The sequence below is a fragment of the Bombyx mori genome, chromosome 2, assembly GCF_030269925.1.
Source record: "Bombyx mori chromosome 2, ASM3026992v2".
NCBI classification, from domain to species: domain Eukaryota; kingdom Metazoa; phylum Arthropoda; class Insecta; order Lepidoptera; family Bombycidae; genus Bombyx; species Bombyx mori.
The window spans coordinates 4272674-4294384 of record NC_085108.1 but is presented as its reverse complement, the minus strand read 5'-3'; the positions used below and the strand labels follow the sequence as shown (position 1 = coordinate 4294384).

Sequence of the window (21711 nt, the reverse complement as noted above, 5' to 3'; positions counted from 1 at the left end):
TTGTGAATTCATTTTCGTGTACATTTCTTGTACTTAAAGAACTTCACTTCGAATTCAATACGGTCTATGGAATTTCAACATAAGGTTTAATGTAAACTAGATGATGATTGATGAGATTTTTTTTGATAGTCTATAAAGCGGTTAGTTGCTCTCAATTAAGAAAAATAGCATTACTATTCGCCAATAGATGTCGGGAAGAGTTGATTATTGAAAACACGAATAAAACAACATAAATCGTAGCTAGATCGATTTATCGCCCCCGAAATCCCCTGTATACTAAAGTTTATGGAAAATCGTTGGAGCCGTTTAAAGGTATAAGATAAATTTCAATGATGTTGTATGAAATTAAGAGAAAAAAGCATACGGTTTCTATTTAAGTGTTTGTTCGTAGATATTCCGAGGTAATCATAGAAATAATAAAGTCTTATATCTGTAAACATAGTAACAAAAATAGCTCATGTTCCGATGGGATTAAGGTATTTTTATAATGCTTAAAACATGTGCATATTCTCGCTTCTTAAGTACATGTATGTACGTAATAAAAAGTTCTTTTGATCATGCCCAAGCGAACAGTCTATAACAATATTACGTTCAAGCCTGTAGCCAGAATGCTTTTGTAGTGAAACTTCTTTAGACGCGTTGAGAGAAAAAATTTACTCTCGCCAGGTTCGTTACGGCTAGAGAGAAAAGATACAATTTAGTAAGAGTGAGAGTGAGAAAATAGACAGAGCGTCTCGCGAACCACTCGACCGTGGAGAGAGGAAAGGGACAAAGCGTGCTAAGTCATTTCTCTTATACACAGCATTCCCTGTGACAAGTTAAATTGCTTAAAGGATGAAAAATTAAGAAAACCACAATACTGATCGCAAAAGAAGTTTCACTTCTTTCACGTGCACTAAGCTGCAAGCCTACTATTTTTTTAAACATTAGCACTCCCACAAACTGGTATGGGAGCTGCAGAGTAACATATCAATGTTCTCTTAAAAACAATATAATACTAATTTTTTTTATTGCTTAGATGGGTGGACGAGCTCACAGCCCACCTGGTGTTAAGTGGCTACTGGAGCCCATAGACATCTACGACGTAAATGCGCCACTCACCTTGAGATATAAGTTCTAAGCTCTCAAGTATAGTTACAACGGCTGCCCCACCCTTCAAACCGAAACGTATTACTGCTTCACGGCAGGCAATAGGCGGGGTGGTGGTGGTACCTACCTGCGTGGACTCACAAGAGGTCCTACCACCAAATTAAAATTTGCGGGTTTGATTTTTATTACACGGTATTATTCCTTCACCGTGGAAGCCAATCGTGAGCATTTGTTGAGTACGTATTTCATCACAAAAATTGCTACCCGCCTGGGATTCGAACACCGGTGCATCGCTCAACACGAATGCACCGGACGTCTTATCCTTTAGGCCACGACGACATAATTTAAACCCAATTAAAAACATAAGCGGATCCGTGTGTCGCAACTGCATTTATTGACATGAAGCTCTGGGAATGAAAGTGGGACGCACATGTGTTTATAAGTGTTAATATTGCAACATCGTTTCTAATATGTATCGACCGATACACTTGTCCATATTTAACTTGAAACTGTTTAATTGGCTTATTTTTTTAAGGTATATAGCAGGGGTGGCCAACCGGTAGATCGCGATCGATCAATTTATTATTTAGACGATTATTATTTAGTTAGATTAGTTCAGTCGATCGTGGCAAGACAAAAAAATATAAATATATAGAACTATAGACTGCGCAACGTAATCACCCAATTGCTGCACGCATCATCTTCATCTTGTATCATTTGTTAATGAACATTAAGTCACATTATTTATCATCCCTTCCACAAAATATCCCTGCCTATTTCTGTCGTGAAACAGTAATACGTTTCGGTTTGAAGGGTGGGGCAGTCGTTGTAACTAAACTGAGACCTTAGAACTTATATCTCAAGATGGGTGGCCCATTTACGTTGTGGACGTCTATGGGCTCCAGTAACCACTTAACACCAGGTGGGCTGTTAGCTCGTCCACCCTAATAAGCCTTAAAAAAAACAATAGTTCTTTTATTATATAATCTCAGCTTTATATTGATCTTTTTAAAAAAAGAAAATATACTACTTATTTGTATACTGAACTACGTTCATTAAATTTCAAGAAATGGCATTGGAAGCGTGCTGGGCCCATAACCGCCGCACCACAGGAGAGAAAGTTTCACTGTAGTCCTCACCATATCTTTGTGAACAACCTTTAGCCACAAGTCTCGCTCGATATCGCACATTATTTTCAGCATCGTATTTCTTTTTAAGAACCCACTTGCACTTTACAATGTTGCCACTTACAGGAACGTCAACAATATCCCATGCCTTGTTGTCTTCAAAACTTTTCAGTTCTTCTTTGATAGCCTGTTCCCAGTGCTCCTTTTCTGGTCCTTCCAGTGCCTCTTCTAATGTCAATTCATCTCTGACTGGATTGTTACATTCTTCTGTACACATATATCCATATCTGTCAGGTTGCTTTCTGTGCCTTTTCGGTAATGTTCTCAGCAGGTCTTTTTCTAATTTCAAGGACTCCTCATCCTCAGAAGATGGTACGTAGGTTTCATCCAAGTCAGTAGCATTTTCAGCTGAAGTAAATGAATCCTCCCTACTGGTGTCCGGTAAATCTCCCACTGAAGGTGACAATGATTTATTACTTAAATCATCTTCTTTTATTTCAATGATTTTCTGTTCATCTAAGTTATTTTCTTCTATAAATATAACATCTCGACTTGTTGTGATGCTCTGTGTTGCAGGATTGTATATACGGTATCCCTTAACATCTTCAGGATAGCCTATAAGTATGCATTGTTCAGACTTTTTGTCCCATTTCTGTCTTTTTTCTTTAGGAATGTGTTTCATAACAGTGCTTCCGAATATTCTTAAGTGACTCAGGTTTGGCTTAGTACCTGTCCATACCTCATATGGCGTGCGGTTGTTTAATCCAGTTTTCACAATTCTATTTTGTAAATAAACAGCTGTGTTAACAGCTTCTGCCCAGAAGTTCTTGCTAAGTTTAGCATCAAAGAGGAGACATTTGGCTTTTTCTACAATTGTTCGGTTCATCCTCTCACAGAGTCCATTTTGTTCTGGTGTATATGCATTAGTTTTTTGATGATTAATACCTGAATTCTTTAAATAACTTTCAAATTTCTTATTACAAAATTCTGTGCCGTTATCACTTCTTAGAGTTTTGATTCTCTTTGACAATAAATTCTCAACTTTAGCTTTATAATCGATGAAACTCTGCAAAGCCTCATCTTTACTTTTTAAAAAATAAACTTGTGTCATACGACTATAATCATCAACAAAAATAATGAAATACCTTGATCCACCAAGTGATATATTTTCCATTGGACCACAAATATCAGTATGTATTACACCTAACAACTCATTACTTCTATTTCCTTTATGAGCAAAAGGTAATCGGCTCTGTTTTCCTTCGCAGCATACAATGCAATTTGACTTGCTAATGTTTGCCGTCTCTGTAAGCTGAACTCCTTCCACAGCACCAGGCATTTTATTCATATTGAAGCTATTCACATGTCCCAATCGACGATGCCAGACTATTGGAGACTCAATTGCTGCTGCCACCAAACTAGTAGAAGTATTCAATTTATAAACACCATTTATAAGTGATGCAGTAGCCACCAAAGTGTGTTTTTTATTAAATATTTCGCACCCTTTGCCTGTGAAACGCACCTTATTGCCCTGTTTCACTAGTCGGCTCACTGACAATAAATTTGTGGCCAACTGAGGTACACACAAAACTTTTTCTACTGCTATGTTGTAATCGTTTTCCGCGGTTGACGTAGTTACGTTTACGGTTCCACAACATTCTACGGAAACTGTACTTCGATTGGCAATCATTATCTCTTTGGTAAAACCAGAATAACAAACATCCTTTAGCCAACCCATGTTACACGTTAAATGTGAACTTGCACCTGAATCTACATACCAATCGTCCTTATCAAATGTTCCATTAAAGAATACAGCACTGAATGCATTAGTTGGTTTAGTTTTACTTTGTGAATCTTGCGAAATCTTCCAAGATTTTTGCATATTTGTATTTGTACACTGATTGCGATAGTGGCCATATTGTTTACAACCATAACATTTGACGTTTGGTTTATCCTTGACAGATGGCGACACTTGTGTACTTTGATTTCCACCATCTTTACCGACCATAGATCGCATAGACTTCACCTTTTTTGAATGATGAATCGATTTATTCTTGAAACTTGCAAACGCATTATTCACATCACTATCTTCCGGTTCCATGTCCATCAACTTCCCTTTAATGGCGTCCGTTGTAATAATCATGCCCGAATGTTCGATCGCCATTATCATAGGCATATACTTTTCAGATAATCCAGCCAACATGATAGAACCGATCCATTCGTCATTTATGTTAAAACCCGTACCTTGTAGCTTCTGACCCGCTTCAACAATTTGCGTTACATACGACGTCATCGATGTGCAATTTTCTAATCTAATAGATATCAGATTCCTCAACAGGTTGATTTTTCTTGTGTATCCAGAGTCATCAAACAGCATCTTTAATTTGTCCCACAATTCTTTCGATGTATTGACGCTTTTTATGTGAACGTAAAGAGTCGGGTCGATGGTAAGGATCAGTTTTGCTTTTGTTTTAGCGTCATCTGCAGCTGCTGGGGGCTCACCGGGTTCTGGTTTAATGCACCCAACCATTCCTTCTAATACTAGAAAGTTCTCTGCCGCAAAACACCACTCACTAAAGTTCTCGCGTCCTCTTAGCTTAGGCACGCTAATTAAATAATTGGAGCTAGACGCCATGACTGCCACTCACGCACGATTTTGATATTTTAGAACACTGTTAGCAAAAATATTGTTCATCACACGGATAATTCTAACAATCAATTCACTAACTTTAATTCTTTATGAGTCTGGGCCCATAACCTAAAATGAAACAACGTGATTCAAACTGTGACGGGAAGCGAATGACCGAACTTTAATAAATCGAATGTAATGAAAACAGATTAGTTATTATAACTAAGTATCAGGAGATGTCACTAGTAGCATCTGTATTATAAAATAAAACAACGTGATTCAAACTGTGACGGGAAGCGAATGACCGAACTTTAATAAATCGAATGTAATGAAAACAGATTAGTTATTATAACTAAGTATCAGGAGATGTCACTAGTAGCATCTGTATTTTGATATATTTACAACAGTAAATCATAGAGTATTTCGTCAGTAAAGAGTAGATCTTGGTTTTAATCACTTTGGCCACCCCTGGTGTATATTGTTTTATATTTAAAGAAGGATGGTACCAAACGGTACGTGCGCAAGAGGTATAACCCTGATATCGGTAATTACGCAATATTTTGGGTTCCACTCCAATACATGATGCTATCCAATTTACATAGATTAAAAATAGATAAACATTTTTTTTTCATAAATGGGTGGACAAACTCACAGCTCACCTGGTGTTAAGTGGTTACCGGAGTCCATAGGCATCCACAACGTAAATGCCGCCACCCACCATGAGATATAAGTTCTAAGGTCTCAAGTATAATTACAACGGCTGCCCCACCCTTCAAACCGATTAAAATAAATTAGTAGATAAGATATAGGATATGTATCTTCTCATTCTTCTTGTGGAAGTGACGCATTATGTCCTCTTACCATGCTGCATAAGGATCTGGCATGAGTTTTATGACCGACTATCTATCTGACGTCAATCTTCTTTGGGTTATATATCCATTGCAATGTGCCATTACAAGGGATTCTTTCTGTTTCTTCCTTTAGTGTTTCTCTTACTTCGTCCATTTTTGGTACTATAATTTGCATTCTATTATTATAAACATTTAACAATAAAATATAGATTTTCAAATACCAAATAGATAAAAAATTGTTTTTTTTATTTATTTGAAAATAATCGTAATTTTGCGGACGCTTACAGCGTAACGTTAGACTTCCCAATTCTTGACTGGTTTGTGTTAATGAAATTTTTATTTAACCTAATCCAACACAATACACTGTTTTTAATAGTTTTAATATTGTCTATATCTTATCTTAGGTTAGGTGAGTTTATTTTAAAACAATAAAACCAGCTTCTCTACGTCAATCTAAACATATTCTGAAAATTTCATTAGGTCAGTCCAATCGCTTCGAAGTCTATAAAGTACGTACACATCGACTTTTAAATATTTAGACTAGAATATTTGATTAAAGGACAAAAATTCCGGTTATAAAAATTAAAAAAAATTAGTCGTGATATATATTTACTCTAAGTTTGACCAAGGCGTGCTGTCCTTTCACCAATGGCCAATCACTTTGTTCACATTCACCTAATGTTACCAGAGCAAAAAAAAAAGCGTTGTACAACAAAAAGATAACGATATCATGTTCTGTGTTATTAATTTTACGACTGTACATCTGTAGATCTCATTTCGATAGTCAGAGTGAAGCGTTGCAGGAATTTGCAAACTAATAAAATATTCAAGCATTATCCATGAGGTCGGCAACATTTTGAGTCGCAATAACCAAAAATTACAATCTACAAATATTCAAAGTTTATAAAGAGCCACAAGAAAAGATGTGTGGTGTCGTGGGACACCGGATAGGAACGAAGTTCCTTATTATAAAAATATTAATTTGAAGTTCTATTCGAGGTATAAAGAAAACAAAACTGAAGGTTTCGCAACAAACCACGGTCATTTGGCAACGTGCGAACTTATTGTGGTACACTTCATTCACGGTTGTTTGCATAAGAGTTAGTGTATTGCGCAAACGAACGCTCCGAGATCGTGGTCACTGAATGAAAAAAAAATGTTATTTGTTGTATGTTATTACAAAGTTAAGTCGTACACTGCCTGCATTACTAATAAAAATCTTACGTTACGGACTTTTTTTCCCGGTTAGGGTACCCGTCCGCATCGTCCCATAAGGAACTACGTTCAGAAAATTTCTGGCCAACAATAAATATGTAGTATATGCTTAAATATTTTTTTTTAATAAAAAAGGACGAATCTAATTATTCATAAGAAAAATATCTATTTATTCTTATATAAGTAGTGTTTTTACTAGAAATTAGATAGTATATTTGGTATTATTAGATAATCACTTATTATTTAAGTAAAAAATGTAAACAATTAAATATTTACTTAGATTCTAAGTCTTAGAACAATGGGCTGAGAATGAATGGATATAAATGGTGCCCAATCCTCGTTAATCGATTCAGAAAAAAAATTAAAATATGTTTTTTTTTTAATATATACTTAAAATAAATAATATTTCCATATGGAACTAGAGAGCCACAGTTTCATACCCAAAGAGCCACATGTGACTCGCGAGCCGCAGGTTGCCGACCCCTGCATCACCCTAAGTCTATTTTAGATTTTCACCTTAAATTTATTTAATGTTCTGGCAATACCACTATACGTGATTGTCAGTTGTAAGGGCCACGTGACCTTGGCACAGCGAAGCCGTCATACTATCTGCGCAATGTACTCCGCTGGTTCTAGCCATTAAAAATGATAATATAATGCGGTTTTAGACACGTTCGACCCACTTTTATTATATTAATTACTCGCTGCAGTAATTTTAAGATTGCTTTAAACGTAATACATATTTAAATTTGGTTTTGTTTCGAATTTAAATATTGTAGACTTATGTGATGATCTTAAAGTGTAAATGTGTGTAATACGTATTGTACACGTCATTACGGATCCTCCCGATCCATTAACGGTGCTTTTAGGTACCACAAGCACCGGTCACCGTCGTCGTCGAGCCCGTCGCAAGCGACAAGGGCTCGGCGAGCGAATTAACCCACAGACACAGCCCACTGAGTTTCTCGTCTAATCTTCTCAGTGGGTCGCGTTACCGATCCGGTGGTAGATTCTGCGAAACACTGCCCTTGCTAGAGCCAGTGTTAGCAACACTCCGGTTTGAGCCCCGTGAGCTCACCTACACGTTAGGGTGAAGCTAAAATAGCCTCTCAAGGCTATCAGCATAGGTAAAAAAAAACCTATTATTTGAATCCTTGCCGCTAAATTTGTAAGATGTAGCATCTGATCTCTTGACGCAGGCTTGGCGTCCCGCCTTAAGTATCTAAGGTAAAGTTGTACTATGCGCAATCTCGTAATAAGGCTCATCCCAAGGGCTACGCAAATTCAAGTTCTTATACCCTTAGAAAGGACACGACGAGAGTTGTAGCCAAACTGCTAGTTGCTATGGCTGACCGCGTAGGGGAACTCATTTAAAAATCAAATCGCACGAAACAAATATCATCTATGAAAATTTTTTGAAGTTTACCACAACGATAGAATTATTTATTAATGATAATGACTTCAAAATAAGGACGGTAGAGGTTTGGAGCACAGTCTTTGTGTACAAAAAAGCGTCCGTCAAAACGCGATCAATTAGGATGGCGCCACCGTTACATAATATTAAGGTGTGATTTCAAAGATAACGCCAAAAGTTTTTAATATTATATAAATTGTTCAACTCTTCACATTTCATTAGCGCTATTTTATTAGACTTTTGAATTGCAATTTCCTGCTCATAGCTTCTTTTCTTTTGGTCAAGAGGAAATCGCCAGAGGAAACCACTCCCTTCACCACCCTCGGGATGCCGGACCGGCGGTCGTCGGCGCCACGACCACGAGTCCTCGCGGTCGGTAGGCTATCCGGAGCCCGCCTAGATAGCGCCGGTTAGAATGGGTGGATAATTCTTCGACTTCCTCCCATATAAGATAGATCTTACTTCTACCCTCCAAACTTTAATAGTCCAAAAAATAAAATGCTATAAATTTTTTTTATTGCTTTAATGGGTGGACGAGCGTACAGCCCACCTGGTATTAAGTGGTTACTGGAGCCCATAGACATCTACAACGTAAATACGCCACCCACCTTGAGATATAAGATCTAAGGTCTCAAGTATAGTTACTACGACTGCCCTACCCTTCAAACCGAAACGCATTACTGCTTCACGGCAGGAATAGGCAGGGTGGTGTTACCTACCCGCGCGGACTCACAAGAGGACCTACCACCAGTATCCACAAATACAAACAAATATCTTCTTTGTTTCAGATTGAAAAATGAGGTGTTTATTGATAATAAGCGCGCTGCTCGCGACCGCGCGTTCCAAGCAAATCCCGCTAACAGGTAAGACGCCTATCAATTATATTACTGCCTTAGAGAGACATAGATCTTGCAGACCACCTTAAAACCGGTCGTGGCCTAAAGGATAAGCAGTCTGGTGTCCTCGTATCAATCATAGCCTGTCCCGGAGTCCAAATCCGGCAAGCAAGCATTATTGCCCTAACTAGCAATATCCCTGAAATATTCGAGAAAGCGGAATTTTATGAGGAAAAGCAGTGTCTGGAATTTGAGCCCAACATCCTGGTTCGAAGTATGGAGTTTAGAGTCAGCACCATATTCCAAACGCGTGTTTGTCAACAAATTATTTTTTTTTTAGGGATTTTATGACCTGGTAACTAAGACATTTATGTCAAGTCTTATTTTAATTTATATTCATATTTTTATGAAAAATAATAATATGAAGTGAAATGAAATGAAATGAAATAAAATGAAATGAGATGAGATGATATGGTATGAAAATATTTAATCTCAGTAAAATGGTGATCATTTACTGAGACTTTTTTAGTGGACTCTTTGGAGGTTCCCGAGAAGTTACGTTCAGCGGCTTTGTTTGATTTTCCCATATTTGTGCAATTTCACAGATACTAAACAGTTAATAAATCACCGTTATTACACATTTAAACCTGAAGAAACATTAAATAGACAAAATAAAACAAATCACACAACTTCACTCCTCGCGTTCCCGCCAAAAAGTCTGTCAACGTAAATTTTTTTTAAGGGATTAATGACCCGGTAACTAAGACCTTTAAGTCATGTCTTATTTTAATTTATATGACATTCTTATTTTTATTTAAAATAATGAAATGAAATGAAGATGATTAATTTTACAGACATTAATCAACTGGGGTGAAATCAAATGAAATAAGATGAGATGATATGGAATGAAATATAATCTCAGTACAATGGTGGTGATTTACTGAGATTTTTTCAGTAAACTTTTTTAAGGATCCCGAGCAGTTACGTCCAGCGGCTTTGTTTCATTTTCCCACATTTGTGCATTTTCACAGATATTAAACAGTTAATAAACCACCGTTATTACACATGTAAACCTGAAGAAACACTAAATAGACAAAATAAAACAAATCACACAACTTCACCGCCAAAAAGTCTGTCAACATACAGGATCCCTGTTCAGCATCTACCCTCATTATACGATTAAAAACCTATTAATACGTGAAGCAAAAACTTTGTGTCCCTTTTTACGAAAATTGCGCGGACGGAGGAGTATGAAATTTTCCACACTTATACAGAATACAGAGAAGAAGTGCACAATGCTAATATTTTTTAAAAATAATGCATAAAAGATACATTAAATCAATAAAGAAAACATTACACACACTACATACCATGTATTTGACGTACACACGCATGCATACTATTTATTGTCAAACTTTTGTTCTTGACGTCTGTGGTCAAATTGAGAATAGATTAAATATTGTGTGTCTTTGTTAATATTTTTTTATAGTGTAGCCTTGGCGAAATTTGTGATTATAGAAGTATAAAATACAATCATAATAGTGTACAAACTTACAATTCCAATTAATTATAGTCGAATTTCGACTACTGCGGGACCACTAGTACGATTAAAAACTTATAATTTTAGTCTAAATACGATGAGAGTATTTTCTGCGATTTTCGCGGTCGGTACAGATAATTAAAACTAATCTTACGGATTTATCTTGAGTATTTTTTTTTGTCATTATATTGTTTGCAGCGTTTCGGATAATTTACAATTTTCATAGTCACGGACGACTGACCAAGTCGCGCGAGTTTAAACCGTAAAAGTACTTTTAATCATGGATTTCGGATATATTCTTTATTAAAACAACTTACTTAATGAAGATTGAACATAAAGTTGTATTGAAGAAATCGGCTGACATGGATGTGAATTAAAAGCATTTAAATTTTTCACAACCCTCTCAGAGGGGATGCTATGTCTCTTTCCCGCACGAGTTTTCGCTTAGATATTTTACGAACAATGTAAACAGTGACGTCATCTTCAAAATCGGTGAAAGCAAATTTTTTGTGGATTTTTATGGTGCCATAGAATTATTAAACACCATCGCGTTCCTATTCGTGTCTCTATAGTTCATATTTATAACTCAACTAGCTGTACCCGTCCACTTCGCTGGGCATTAAAAATTAACATTATTATTTCTCACCCCCACAAAGATTCTCATCATTAACGCCCCCGCAACTGGTGTAGAGAGTCCAACACTCATATAAATGTTAGCCTATCCATTAAGTACATATCGACGCTTGAAAGGCAAATATGACTAAGCGACAATGCGTGAACTTTACAGTAGACTAATTTAAAGTTGATATACCTGACAAAAATTCTATTTTAACGAATCTAGCTGTAGTAGAATCTAGCTAGTAGCTGTAGGATTGAAATGATTTTAATAGACCTAGAATTTTTTTTTTTGCGCATCGAATATGGTTATTGTCTATCGTACTCTATGTACAGAGAAGTTATTGTCGCTTAGTCACGTTTACCTTTCAAGCGTCGATATGTATTTTCTACATGGATACCAAGTTTCAAGTCAATCGGATGTATGGTTCAGTAGTTATAACGGAACATCCGTAAAAACCACTGTAGATTTATACATTAGTATATAGATTAGGCTGCAAACGCATTTGTAGCCCTACGAACATAACAGATATGTCATAAAAAGAATACATTCCTTAAACAAGTACATGTGTGAATATTAAAAACTGTGTGGTGTGTATGTACGGTAAGTTGGTTTTGTGCGCTTGTGTCGGTTCTAGGGTGGACGACCGATCATTGACCCCGCGGCCGATTCGTGGGAGCGCCTTATTGACTATTGACTTCAGAAGGTCCGTTTTTCAACTAAGAACTTTCAACAAAAAAACTTAAAATAACACTTCTAATAATTTAATTAAAACTACTTTTACGATTTGATCCGAACGTTTTTGTTTATTGTAACAATTTTTAAAGCATTTTTACCGTTTTCATTGTTACTATCAAAAAACGCGAAACTTAACCGCAAAAATAGTTTTAATTCTTTTGAAAAGATATGTTTAATATTGTAACAATATAAAAATGCGAAATAAAATGCCCAAAAAGTGGCTTTAATCATATCTAGGCTTGCCAAAAACCGAGAATGACATTCCATTATTAATATCTGTTATTTATATTCATCTGTTACATTACAATCAAATAATAAAGTAGCCAAATTATCTATCTATCAAGGGAAAGTTTAAATATGTTTTTGTCTGTGTACAATAATGGAAAAAAATATCAGCCAAGATGCTGGTATCTGCTGGCAATATTCCTCCCAGTAACGATTACGGTAGGCATCGGGATAGCTCTGCCCCCTGTCATTGCTGACGTCCATCAGGAGGGTTGTATGCTCATTTGCCTAACCGGGGAATAACAATATATAAAAAATTACGCAATCCTATTCGTGTGATTATAGATTTACCGGGAACGACGGTAGCTGCGGTATCCGAGTCAGATACCACGTCGTGGCCCGGCGCCGTCGCTGCCCTGGACTCTCTCACCGTCGCCTGCGAGAAAGACAGCATGCAAGTCACCATTACACTGGCGAAACGGGACCCCGAAATCAATAGGTAAGTTTTTTTTTTTTATTGCTTAGATGGGTGGACGAGCTCACTGCCCACCTGATGTTAAGTGGTTACTGGAGCCCATAGACATCCACAACGTAAATGCGCCACCCACCCTGAGATACAAGTTCTAATGTCTCAAGTATAATAACGACGGCTGCCCCACCCTTCAAACCGAAACCCCTTTTTGCTTCACGGCAGAAATAGGCAGGGTGGTGGTACCCGTGTGGACTCACAAGAGGTCCTACCCCCAGTGACAAGAGGTCCTACCACCAGTCACAAGAGGTCCTAACACCAGTAACAAGAGGTCCTACCACCAGTCACAAGAGGTCCTACCACCAGTGAAGTAAGAAGGAGACCTAACAACTCAAGAGCAATTTTTTCGCGAATGAATCTACTACCGGATCGGAATCGCGACCCGCTGAGAAGATCCGGCGACAAACTCAGCGGGCTGATGCATGGGTTAGGTTGCTCGTCGACCTCTTTGTCGAGTTCGACGAGTACGGTTTAATGGATTTAGTTTCAAAGGCATTCTCTGTCAGTCAAACAAAAGTATTGCAGAGACAATAATAGTGCATTGATATGTAAGCTGAACACACAGACACATACAAATATATGTAAATGTATCTTAATAAAGACAATAAATACAGGCATTAAACACACACGTATGTGTACCCAAAAACAAATCTATATATATAAAAATGAATTGCTGTTCATTAGTCTCGCTAAAACTCGAGAACGGCTGGAGCGATTTGGCTAATTATGATCTTGAATTACTTGTGGAAGTGCAGAGAAGGTTTAAAAGGTAGATAAATATGAAAAAGCTCAGAATGAAATAAAAATAACAATGTTGTTTCCCCTTTGATGTGTCCACCGTCGGACGGATTCCTTTTGTTTGTTTTAAGTTTATTTTATACAAAAGCTTAGGTCTTTTATTTATCGATTGAGGCACTACGAAGTCTGCCGGGTCAGCTAGTACATACTATAAATAAGTGTAAATATTTTTTTGCTATACTGAAAGGAATATACTAACATAAACGTAATAAAAATAAATTATCTATACGATAATTCAAAATTTTACTGGTGGTAGGAGCTCTTGTGAGTCCGCACGGATCGGTACCACCGCCCTGCCTATTTCTGCCGTGAAGCAGTAATGCGTTTCGGTTTGAAGGGCGGGGCAGCCGTTGTAACTATACTGAGATCTTAGAACTTATATCTCAAGGTGGGTGGCGCATTTACGTTGTAGATGTCTATGGGATCCAGTAACCACTTTACACCAGGTGGGCTGCGAGCCCGTCCATCCATCTAAGGAATAATAAAAAAAAAAATGTATTCGCTTTTTTTAATATGAAATCGCATCATGAATCCCACAGACACGTACAGATTTTTTTACTAGTACTTAACTCGTATTCACGAATGAATTCTACGATGAAATAATAACATCATCAAACTATACAGTGAGACCTAGAGCTCACCTAAACCTAGGGCTCTTATTTATGTGTAAAGAAGCAATTTTTTTTTAATAATCTATATATTAATACGTGAAGCAAAAACTTTGTATCCCTTTTTACGAAAATTGCGCGGACGGAGGAGTATGAAATTTTCCACACTTATAGAGAATATAGAGAAGAAGTGCACAATGCAATTTTTTTTTTTAAATAATGCATAAAAGATACATTAAATCAATAAAGAAAACATTACACATACTACATACCATGTATTTGACGCACACACGCATGCATACTATTTATTGTCAAACTTTTGTTCTTGACGTCTGTTATCAAATTGAGAATAGATTAAATATTGTTTGACTTTGTTAATATTTTTTTATAGTGTAGCCTTGGCGAAATTTGTGATTATAGAAGTATAAAATACAATCATAATAGTGTACAAACTTACAATTCCAATTAATTATAGTCGAATTTCGACTACTGCGGGACCTCTAGTTATTATTATATTATAATACATTGTGTATTAACTGTATGTATATTTACGGATATATGTATGTATGTATGTGTACATATATGTATATGTATATATATATTTCACTGGATTGGTACACCGCGCGTAGTTCGTTTCCAAATGATTCTTGTCCACCTGATGATTGTCTGGAAGAGATCGCTCTTAGCGATAAGACCGCCAATTGTACTTTTTTGTATTTAATGCATCGCACTGTTTATTTGTTTTTTGGTGTACAATAAAGAATACTCTCTCTCTCTCAAGCCTTAAGGTGGGTGGCGACAAATAGTTTGTCCACAGGCTCAGGTAACCTGATAAGACCAGGCTGGCCGTGAGCTCGTCTATCCGTTTTGAGTCCCGTGAGCCTTATATAGCCTCTCAAGGCTATCAGCATAGGTAGCAAAAAAAAAAACTAATCTAATCTGTCCACAGCATCTACGACATATTCAATGGGATCGTCTACCCTGCTGGACTTGGGAGCAATTCGAGCTGTCTCCGAGAATACGTGGCAGAGCGGGGAGACCTACAGTACACCGTGCCTTTGAAGGGCTGCAATACCATGTCCACTGATAACGTGAGTGATGCATTTTTAAAGGGTCATAAATTACGTTTTTTGAAGTTATACTTCTTTAGGCGCGTTATGAAAAATTGATGAGAGTGAAATTTTACGATGCGCGCGCACCGTGACACAAAATTAACAGAATGAAGTTGCCCACTAAATCGCTCATTACAATACGACCGACGTAGCTTGGCGAGTCTGAATATAGCCGCAGGTGAACTTTCCGAACCGTACCGAGAATTACCGAATTTATACGATGTCAAGAAAAGGGAAGTCCAGTATGCGTGCTTGAGGATGTTTTTTAATAGATTTTTTTTCAAATTGATTAAAATTTAAATAAAAAAAAAGAAATTAATTTAATAAAAATAAAGTATAACTTCTTACGCGCGTACATAAGTACACGCACCCTTTTTTATTGCTTAGATGGGTGGACGAGCTCACAGTCCACCTGGTGTTAATTGGTTACTGGAGCCCATAGACATCTACAACGTAAATTCGCCAGCCACTTTGAGATATAAGTTCTAAGGTCTCAGTATAGTTACAACGGCGGCCCCACCCTTCAAACCGAAAAGAATTACTGCTTCACGGTAGAAATAGGCAGGGCGGTGGTACCTACTCGTGCGGACTCACATGAGGTCCTGCCACCAGGCGTTAAAGAGCACCATACAATAAAATATTACTAGCAAATCTTCCACGACTCTTCGTCCAGCAATCGATGGCGCTAACTGCTCCACGGAGTCAGTCTATGTAGTTTTTACGGTAATCTTTTAAATGGTTTCATGAGTATAGGACGCATCGACCTGTCCGTACACGACCGCAATTCAGCCAATTTTAGCTGCAAAGCAATTCGTTTCTTTGCGAGATGTCATTCAAAACAAATTCTACTTGGATTGCGCTAGTTTCTCTAGTGCTTTTTATTCTTCGAAGGCCCAAAAGGCTCTTAAGCTGAAGACGTGATTGTGGTTCTTGACTCCACAGTATAAATAAGACCGCAGTCTTTACACAAGTCTCCTCCCGATCCACTAACGGTGCTTTTAGGTACTTCAAGCACCGGTCATCGTTCTCGTCGAACCCGTCGCTTGCGACGAAGGGCTCGACGAGTAAATTAACTCTCAGACACAGCCCACTGAGTTTCTCGCCGGATCTTCTCAGTGGGTCGCGTTTCCGATCCGGTGGTAGATTCTGCGAAGCACGGCTCTTGCTAGGGTTCGTGTTAGCAACGTCATCAGGTTTGAGTCCCGTGAGCTCACGTACAAACGTTAGGGTTACGCTGAAATAGCCCCTAAGGCTATCAGCTTAGGTAGGAAAAAAAAAAAAACACAAGTACCAGCGTCTGATCCATTCTAAAACGATCTCAAACCTTTATGAAATCCTTTCATAATCGTTACATCATTACTTATATAACAATATACGCTTCAGACAAGTGACATTGTTTATTCACTTGTACAAACAACGCCCACCTCTGGTTGGAAATCGTCACGTTATAAAAGCAAAAAATAATATGTTTCATTATTAGCGACGAGCAAATTGGCTTTTAGCGTAACGAGATTCGGGTGATTTATGTTAAAACTGATCGTTACGACATCACGGCTTTTTGGTGGATGCAGTTAAGGTTCAAATCCACGTATCTTCTTCAAAGACTTTTAAGATTTAATGCATGCGTATTGACCGATCTGGTGGCGCGGTTTTAGGGCTTACAACGACTAATTAATTCCATGTCAGGCTGGTGTGAGTTGACCCCTCACACTGCACTTTGTGTTGGTTGAATAGGATAATCTTGAAAGATTAGATCTAAGTCTCAACTGTATTTGTTTTGCAGCATTCCTACCCTTTAGTCTGGACTTAGACTGGAAATAGTCAAAATATTTGGTACCTAGCCTTGCTAGCTTACAGTACGTCCTACCAATAGCAATTCCTTGTTGGAGATTGCCTTACGCTAATTTAATACTGAGAGAACATTAATTCCGCGTCTCCTACGAATCATTAATCGCCTATCTACATCCATGAGAAATCATAGGAGATTATATTATTCTAGGTAACCACACGGCCTTCTTCCATATATATCTAAATACAAAATTAATTACACAATCTTTACATTCTTCTAACTACCCTCAAAGACAAACTAGAGTAAACTGATTGGAATCGGCCATTACAAAATCGGTAACGCTAGAAGCAAAACCGCCCCAAAGCCGTCTTGATCACATTCTTCGCTCGAACGATTTTGAAGAATTCCCTTCGTCGGACAAGTCGTTGTAATTTTTTTTTATTTATTGTTAGATTGGTGGACGAGCTCACAGCCCACCTGGTGTTAAGTGGTTACTGGAGCCCATAGACATCTACGACGTAAATGCGCCACCCATCTTGAGATTTAAATTCTAAGGTCTCAAGTATAGTTACAACGGCTGCCCCACCTTTCAAACCGAAACGCATTACTGCTTCACGGCAGAAATAGGCAGGGCGGTGGTACCTACCCGCGCGGACTCACAATAGGTCCCACTACCAGTAAAACATTGCGTAATATCTTCCGGATCGGAAACGCGTGCTGTGAATCAACAATTCGACAGGTTGAGAAGGAAGCGACAAGTCGATGTATCTTTATGAGTGCGCTTTAAAACATTCATTGAGGATTTTGATGATGATAATTTTTTTTTACTGTTTTTACTAACAATTTTTATTTGAGACTAGCTGACCCGGCAGACTTCGTAGTGCCTCAGTCGATAAATAAAAGACCTAAACTTTTGTATAAAATAAACTTAAAACAAACAAAAGGAATTTTGATATTTATCTACCTTTTAAACCTTCTCTGGACTTCTACAAATAATTCAAGACCAAAATTAGCTAAATCGGTTCAGCCGTTGTCGAGTTTTAGCGAGACTAACGAACAGCAATTCTTTTTTATATGTATAGATACCTATATAAATTATTCTACTTTAAGGATAAGAATTTTAATTGGACATACTTTGTTTTTAAGATGTTATTGACAAAAATTGACAAATAATAGTCGTCGTGGCCTAAAGGATAAGACGTCCGGTGCATTCGTGTTGAAGCGATGCACCGGTGTTCGAATCCCGCAGGCGGGTACCAATTTTTCTAATGAAATACGTACTCAACAAATGTTCACGATTAACTTCCACCATCCTTCCATCTTCTTAATTTAAAAAAATATATAACTGTACAAACTAAATAGTTATATATTAAACAATTTATATAATATTATTCATTCAGGAAGCTAGTGAATCGTAGGGTGGAGCTTGAGAATTTATCGATACATTTACGTTCACAGTCACGAGGCTCTAGCGTTGCGGAATGTACCTATCGATATTTCGTTATCGATATAATGCAAATTTGTTTTTTTTGTTATGAATCGTAACTGAATCGATTTTTTAATGGAAATCATTTATGAGCCCATCTGCTGATAGTTGGTTACCCAAGTATATAGAAACCGTTGGCTATAGTTTGCCGTTTGAAGATATATTAAAACATCGGAATGATTAAACCACGCCACCCACCTTGAGATATAATCAAGGTGGGTGGCGCAATTAAGTTGTAGATGTCTATGGGCTCCACTGCTTAACACCAGGTGGGCTTAACCACTTAATCATTGCTAACCTAAGGAGCTATTCCAACTACGCGCAGACCGGTAGAGTAACTCGCGGGCTCAACCTGAAGGAATGGCTCACACTGGCCCTATCAAGAGCAGTGCTTCTCTGAACCTACTGCCAGAATCTCGACCCACTGAGAAAATCCGGCGAGAAACTCAGTGGCTCGTGTTTATTGATTAGTAACTCGTTGAACTCTAAAGACACAACTCTGAATACACGGGCGAATACTGAAAACATTACCAAGGATAATAAGTATATTAAATTGGCATACGACCTACCTGGTAAGACCTGATTACTGTCATCGATAATCATCATCAATTCCAAGAGCTCAGCGAAACTGCTCCCTACCTAATTAACATTTATCGCATCAATCGTGGATATAGAGAATCGATAATTTACATAGTACATCACTAGCCCGCATATTGTCGTGACGCAAGGACGTGAGCGCCTCCGTTCGTGTGACTAATCAAGATGACGTGATCGCGTATGACCTTTACATAATCATAGTTTATATACATATGTATAATAATATATAATTCAAAGAAATTTAATTCTATCTCAAATTTATCTACACGAAAGAATAAATAAATAAATAAATAAATAGTCAGTTAATGGTCATCAAAAGTCCCGGAAGTGGTACTACTTTGAAAAAACGAGCTAACGACTATTATGTATTTATCTCAGTATCTGTAGGTATGCATTTGTGTAGCTTAAATACATCTCTCTGTTACGTTATCACGGCCAAATTGATTTTAACGAGATTCGGTATGAATTGGGAAATCGTTCAAGCCGTGGGAAGGATATAGGTGGTCTTTCATCCTACGACTCTCCCCGGGACTTAAAATGTAGTCCACGCAAGTAGATTACACTTTACGTCTTTAGTGGACTACACCATGCAAGTATTGAAGTCGTCCTGGCCTAAAGGATAAGACGTCCGGTGCATTCGTATCTAGCGATGCAACGGTGTTCGAATCCCGCAGGCGGGTACCAATTTTTCTAATGGAATCCGTATTTAACAAATGTTTACGATTGACTTCTACAGTGAAGGAATAACGTCGTGTTATAAAAATCAAATCCGCAAAAATATAATTTGCGTAATTACTGGTGGTAGGACCTCCTGTGGGTCCGCACGGGTAGGTACCACTACCCCGCCTATATCTGCCGCGAAAAATAATGCTTTTCGGCTTAAAGGTCGGGACACCCGTTCTACTGTTGAAGACCTAGAACTTACGTCTCAAGCCAGCAGTTACGTTATCGAAGTGTATGTGTTCGGGTAACCAATTGATGACGACCAGTTTTTCGTTTCTCCTTCGTCTTCTTATTAGCTCTTTCACTATTGATAGAGAGGCCCTGTATGTACGCCTTTATGTACATACAGGATGACTCTGTACTGTACACCTTTATGTGGTATTTAAGCAACCTTGATTTTTAATACGCTTTTATTAGCTTCAGACGTATGTATGTAACGGAATCTTTGAACATGATTTTGACCTCCTTCAAAACGGCGGATTAACTCGAAATTTGGTATACTTATTAAGGACCGATGAAAGTTCAATATTTAAAAAAAAATTTAAAAAATTGAAATTCGACTAAACAATGAAAAATAAATAATATTTAAAAAAAAACTAACGACATACGCTTTTATAGAAAATCCAACTAAAAACAGACAATAAGTTTAGTAAATTTGTATTAAAAATAGAAAAAATGATTTTATTGTAAAAAAAACCGTGGGGTGCATGGTATCAGTAGTTATAAATATTTTATGAACATATATGAGTACATTAACATTAGAGAAACGTTATTAGTTTTTTTAAACTATTATTATTTTTTTCTTTTATTGAATCATAAACAGTCTACAAATACCGACGTCCTTTTTCGCCTCTCTCCAGTTCCAGTAATCCATGTTTCATCCGTCTGCGATACCTAGTATAATCTAATGCTGTAAAGAACTTTATTTATCAAGTTACTGGTGGTAGGACCTCTTGTGAGTCCGCACGGGTAGGTACCACCGCCCCGCCTATTTCTGCCGTGAAGCAGTAATGCGTTTCGGTTTGAAGGGTGGGGCAGCCGTTGTGACTATACTGAGATCTTAGAACTATATCTCAAGGTGTGTAGCGCATTTACGTTGTAGATGTTTATGGGCTCCAGTGACCACTTAACACCAGGTGGGCTGTGAGCTCGTCCACAATTTTAAGCAATAAAAAAAAATATAAAAAGTTAAATAGGTGAATTCATTTCCAAACACACTTTAAGCTCGCAACGAAAACATCGTTCAGTTTTTTTTTATTCACGGCTTTTATCGAAATGATTTAATCAAATAGTTTTTATAGCTGTTTCATTGTTCTCCGTTATCTGTTCGCAACAATAGAAGGAAACCATACGTTTATTTAGGACTAATGTTTGTTTTCAACTTAATATTTGAATGTTGGATCTCTGGATTGTCCTCTCACGGGTATTGTGGTTTTTGTGCGGATAAAATCAACACTATATATCCGAATAGTCACTTCGACATTATTTATTTGATTTAACGTAATATATATCTACCTAGAATTCATAAAAATCAAAATCATTTGTGTTTTAATCGAATTATCAAATGTGTACAAATACAAACCTCCCTCTTGCGATGATAAACTTGGAATAGATTCATGTTTGTTGTTTAAATCAAAATGACTCGCTTTAGGCAAAACAAGAGATATTTAACATCCCGAAATTTAATATTGAGTCGACATAGGTCAACTCACAAACTCATAGGCAACAACTACGAATGCTTTCACCCAACTTGAGACGTCTGAGGTGGAATTCTCAATTGAATTTTATA

General features: G+C 37.4%; 1 protein-coding gene across 1 annotated transcript in view; it reads left to right on the top strand.

Annotated features, from left to right (window-relative positions):
* Positions 1–21711, top strand: part of LOC101735576 (uncharacterized) — a 72845-nt gene that overhangs the window by 40045 nt on the left and 11089 nt on the right. Inside the window, exons 2-4 of the mRNA XM_038015434.2 lie at positions 9114–9188; positions 12626–12779; positions 15165–15306. Coding sequence (XP_037871362.1) covers positions 9122–9188; positions 12626–12779; positions 15165–15306 — 363 coding nt within the window. The 5' untranslated portion in view covers positions 9114–9121. The remainder of the gene's footprint in view (positions 1–9113; positions 9189–12625; positions 12780–15164; positions 15307–21711) is intronic.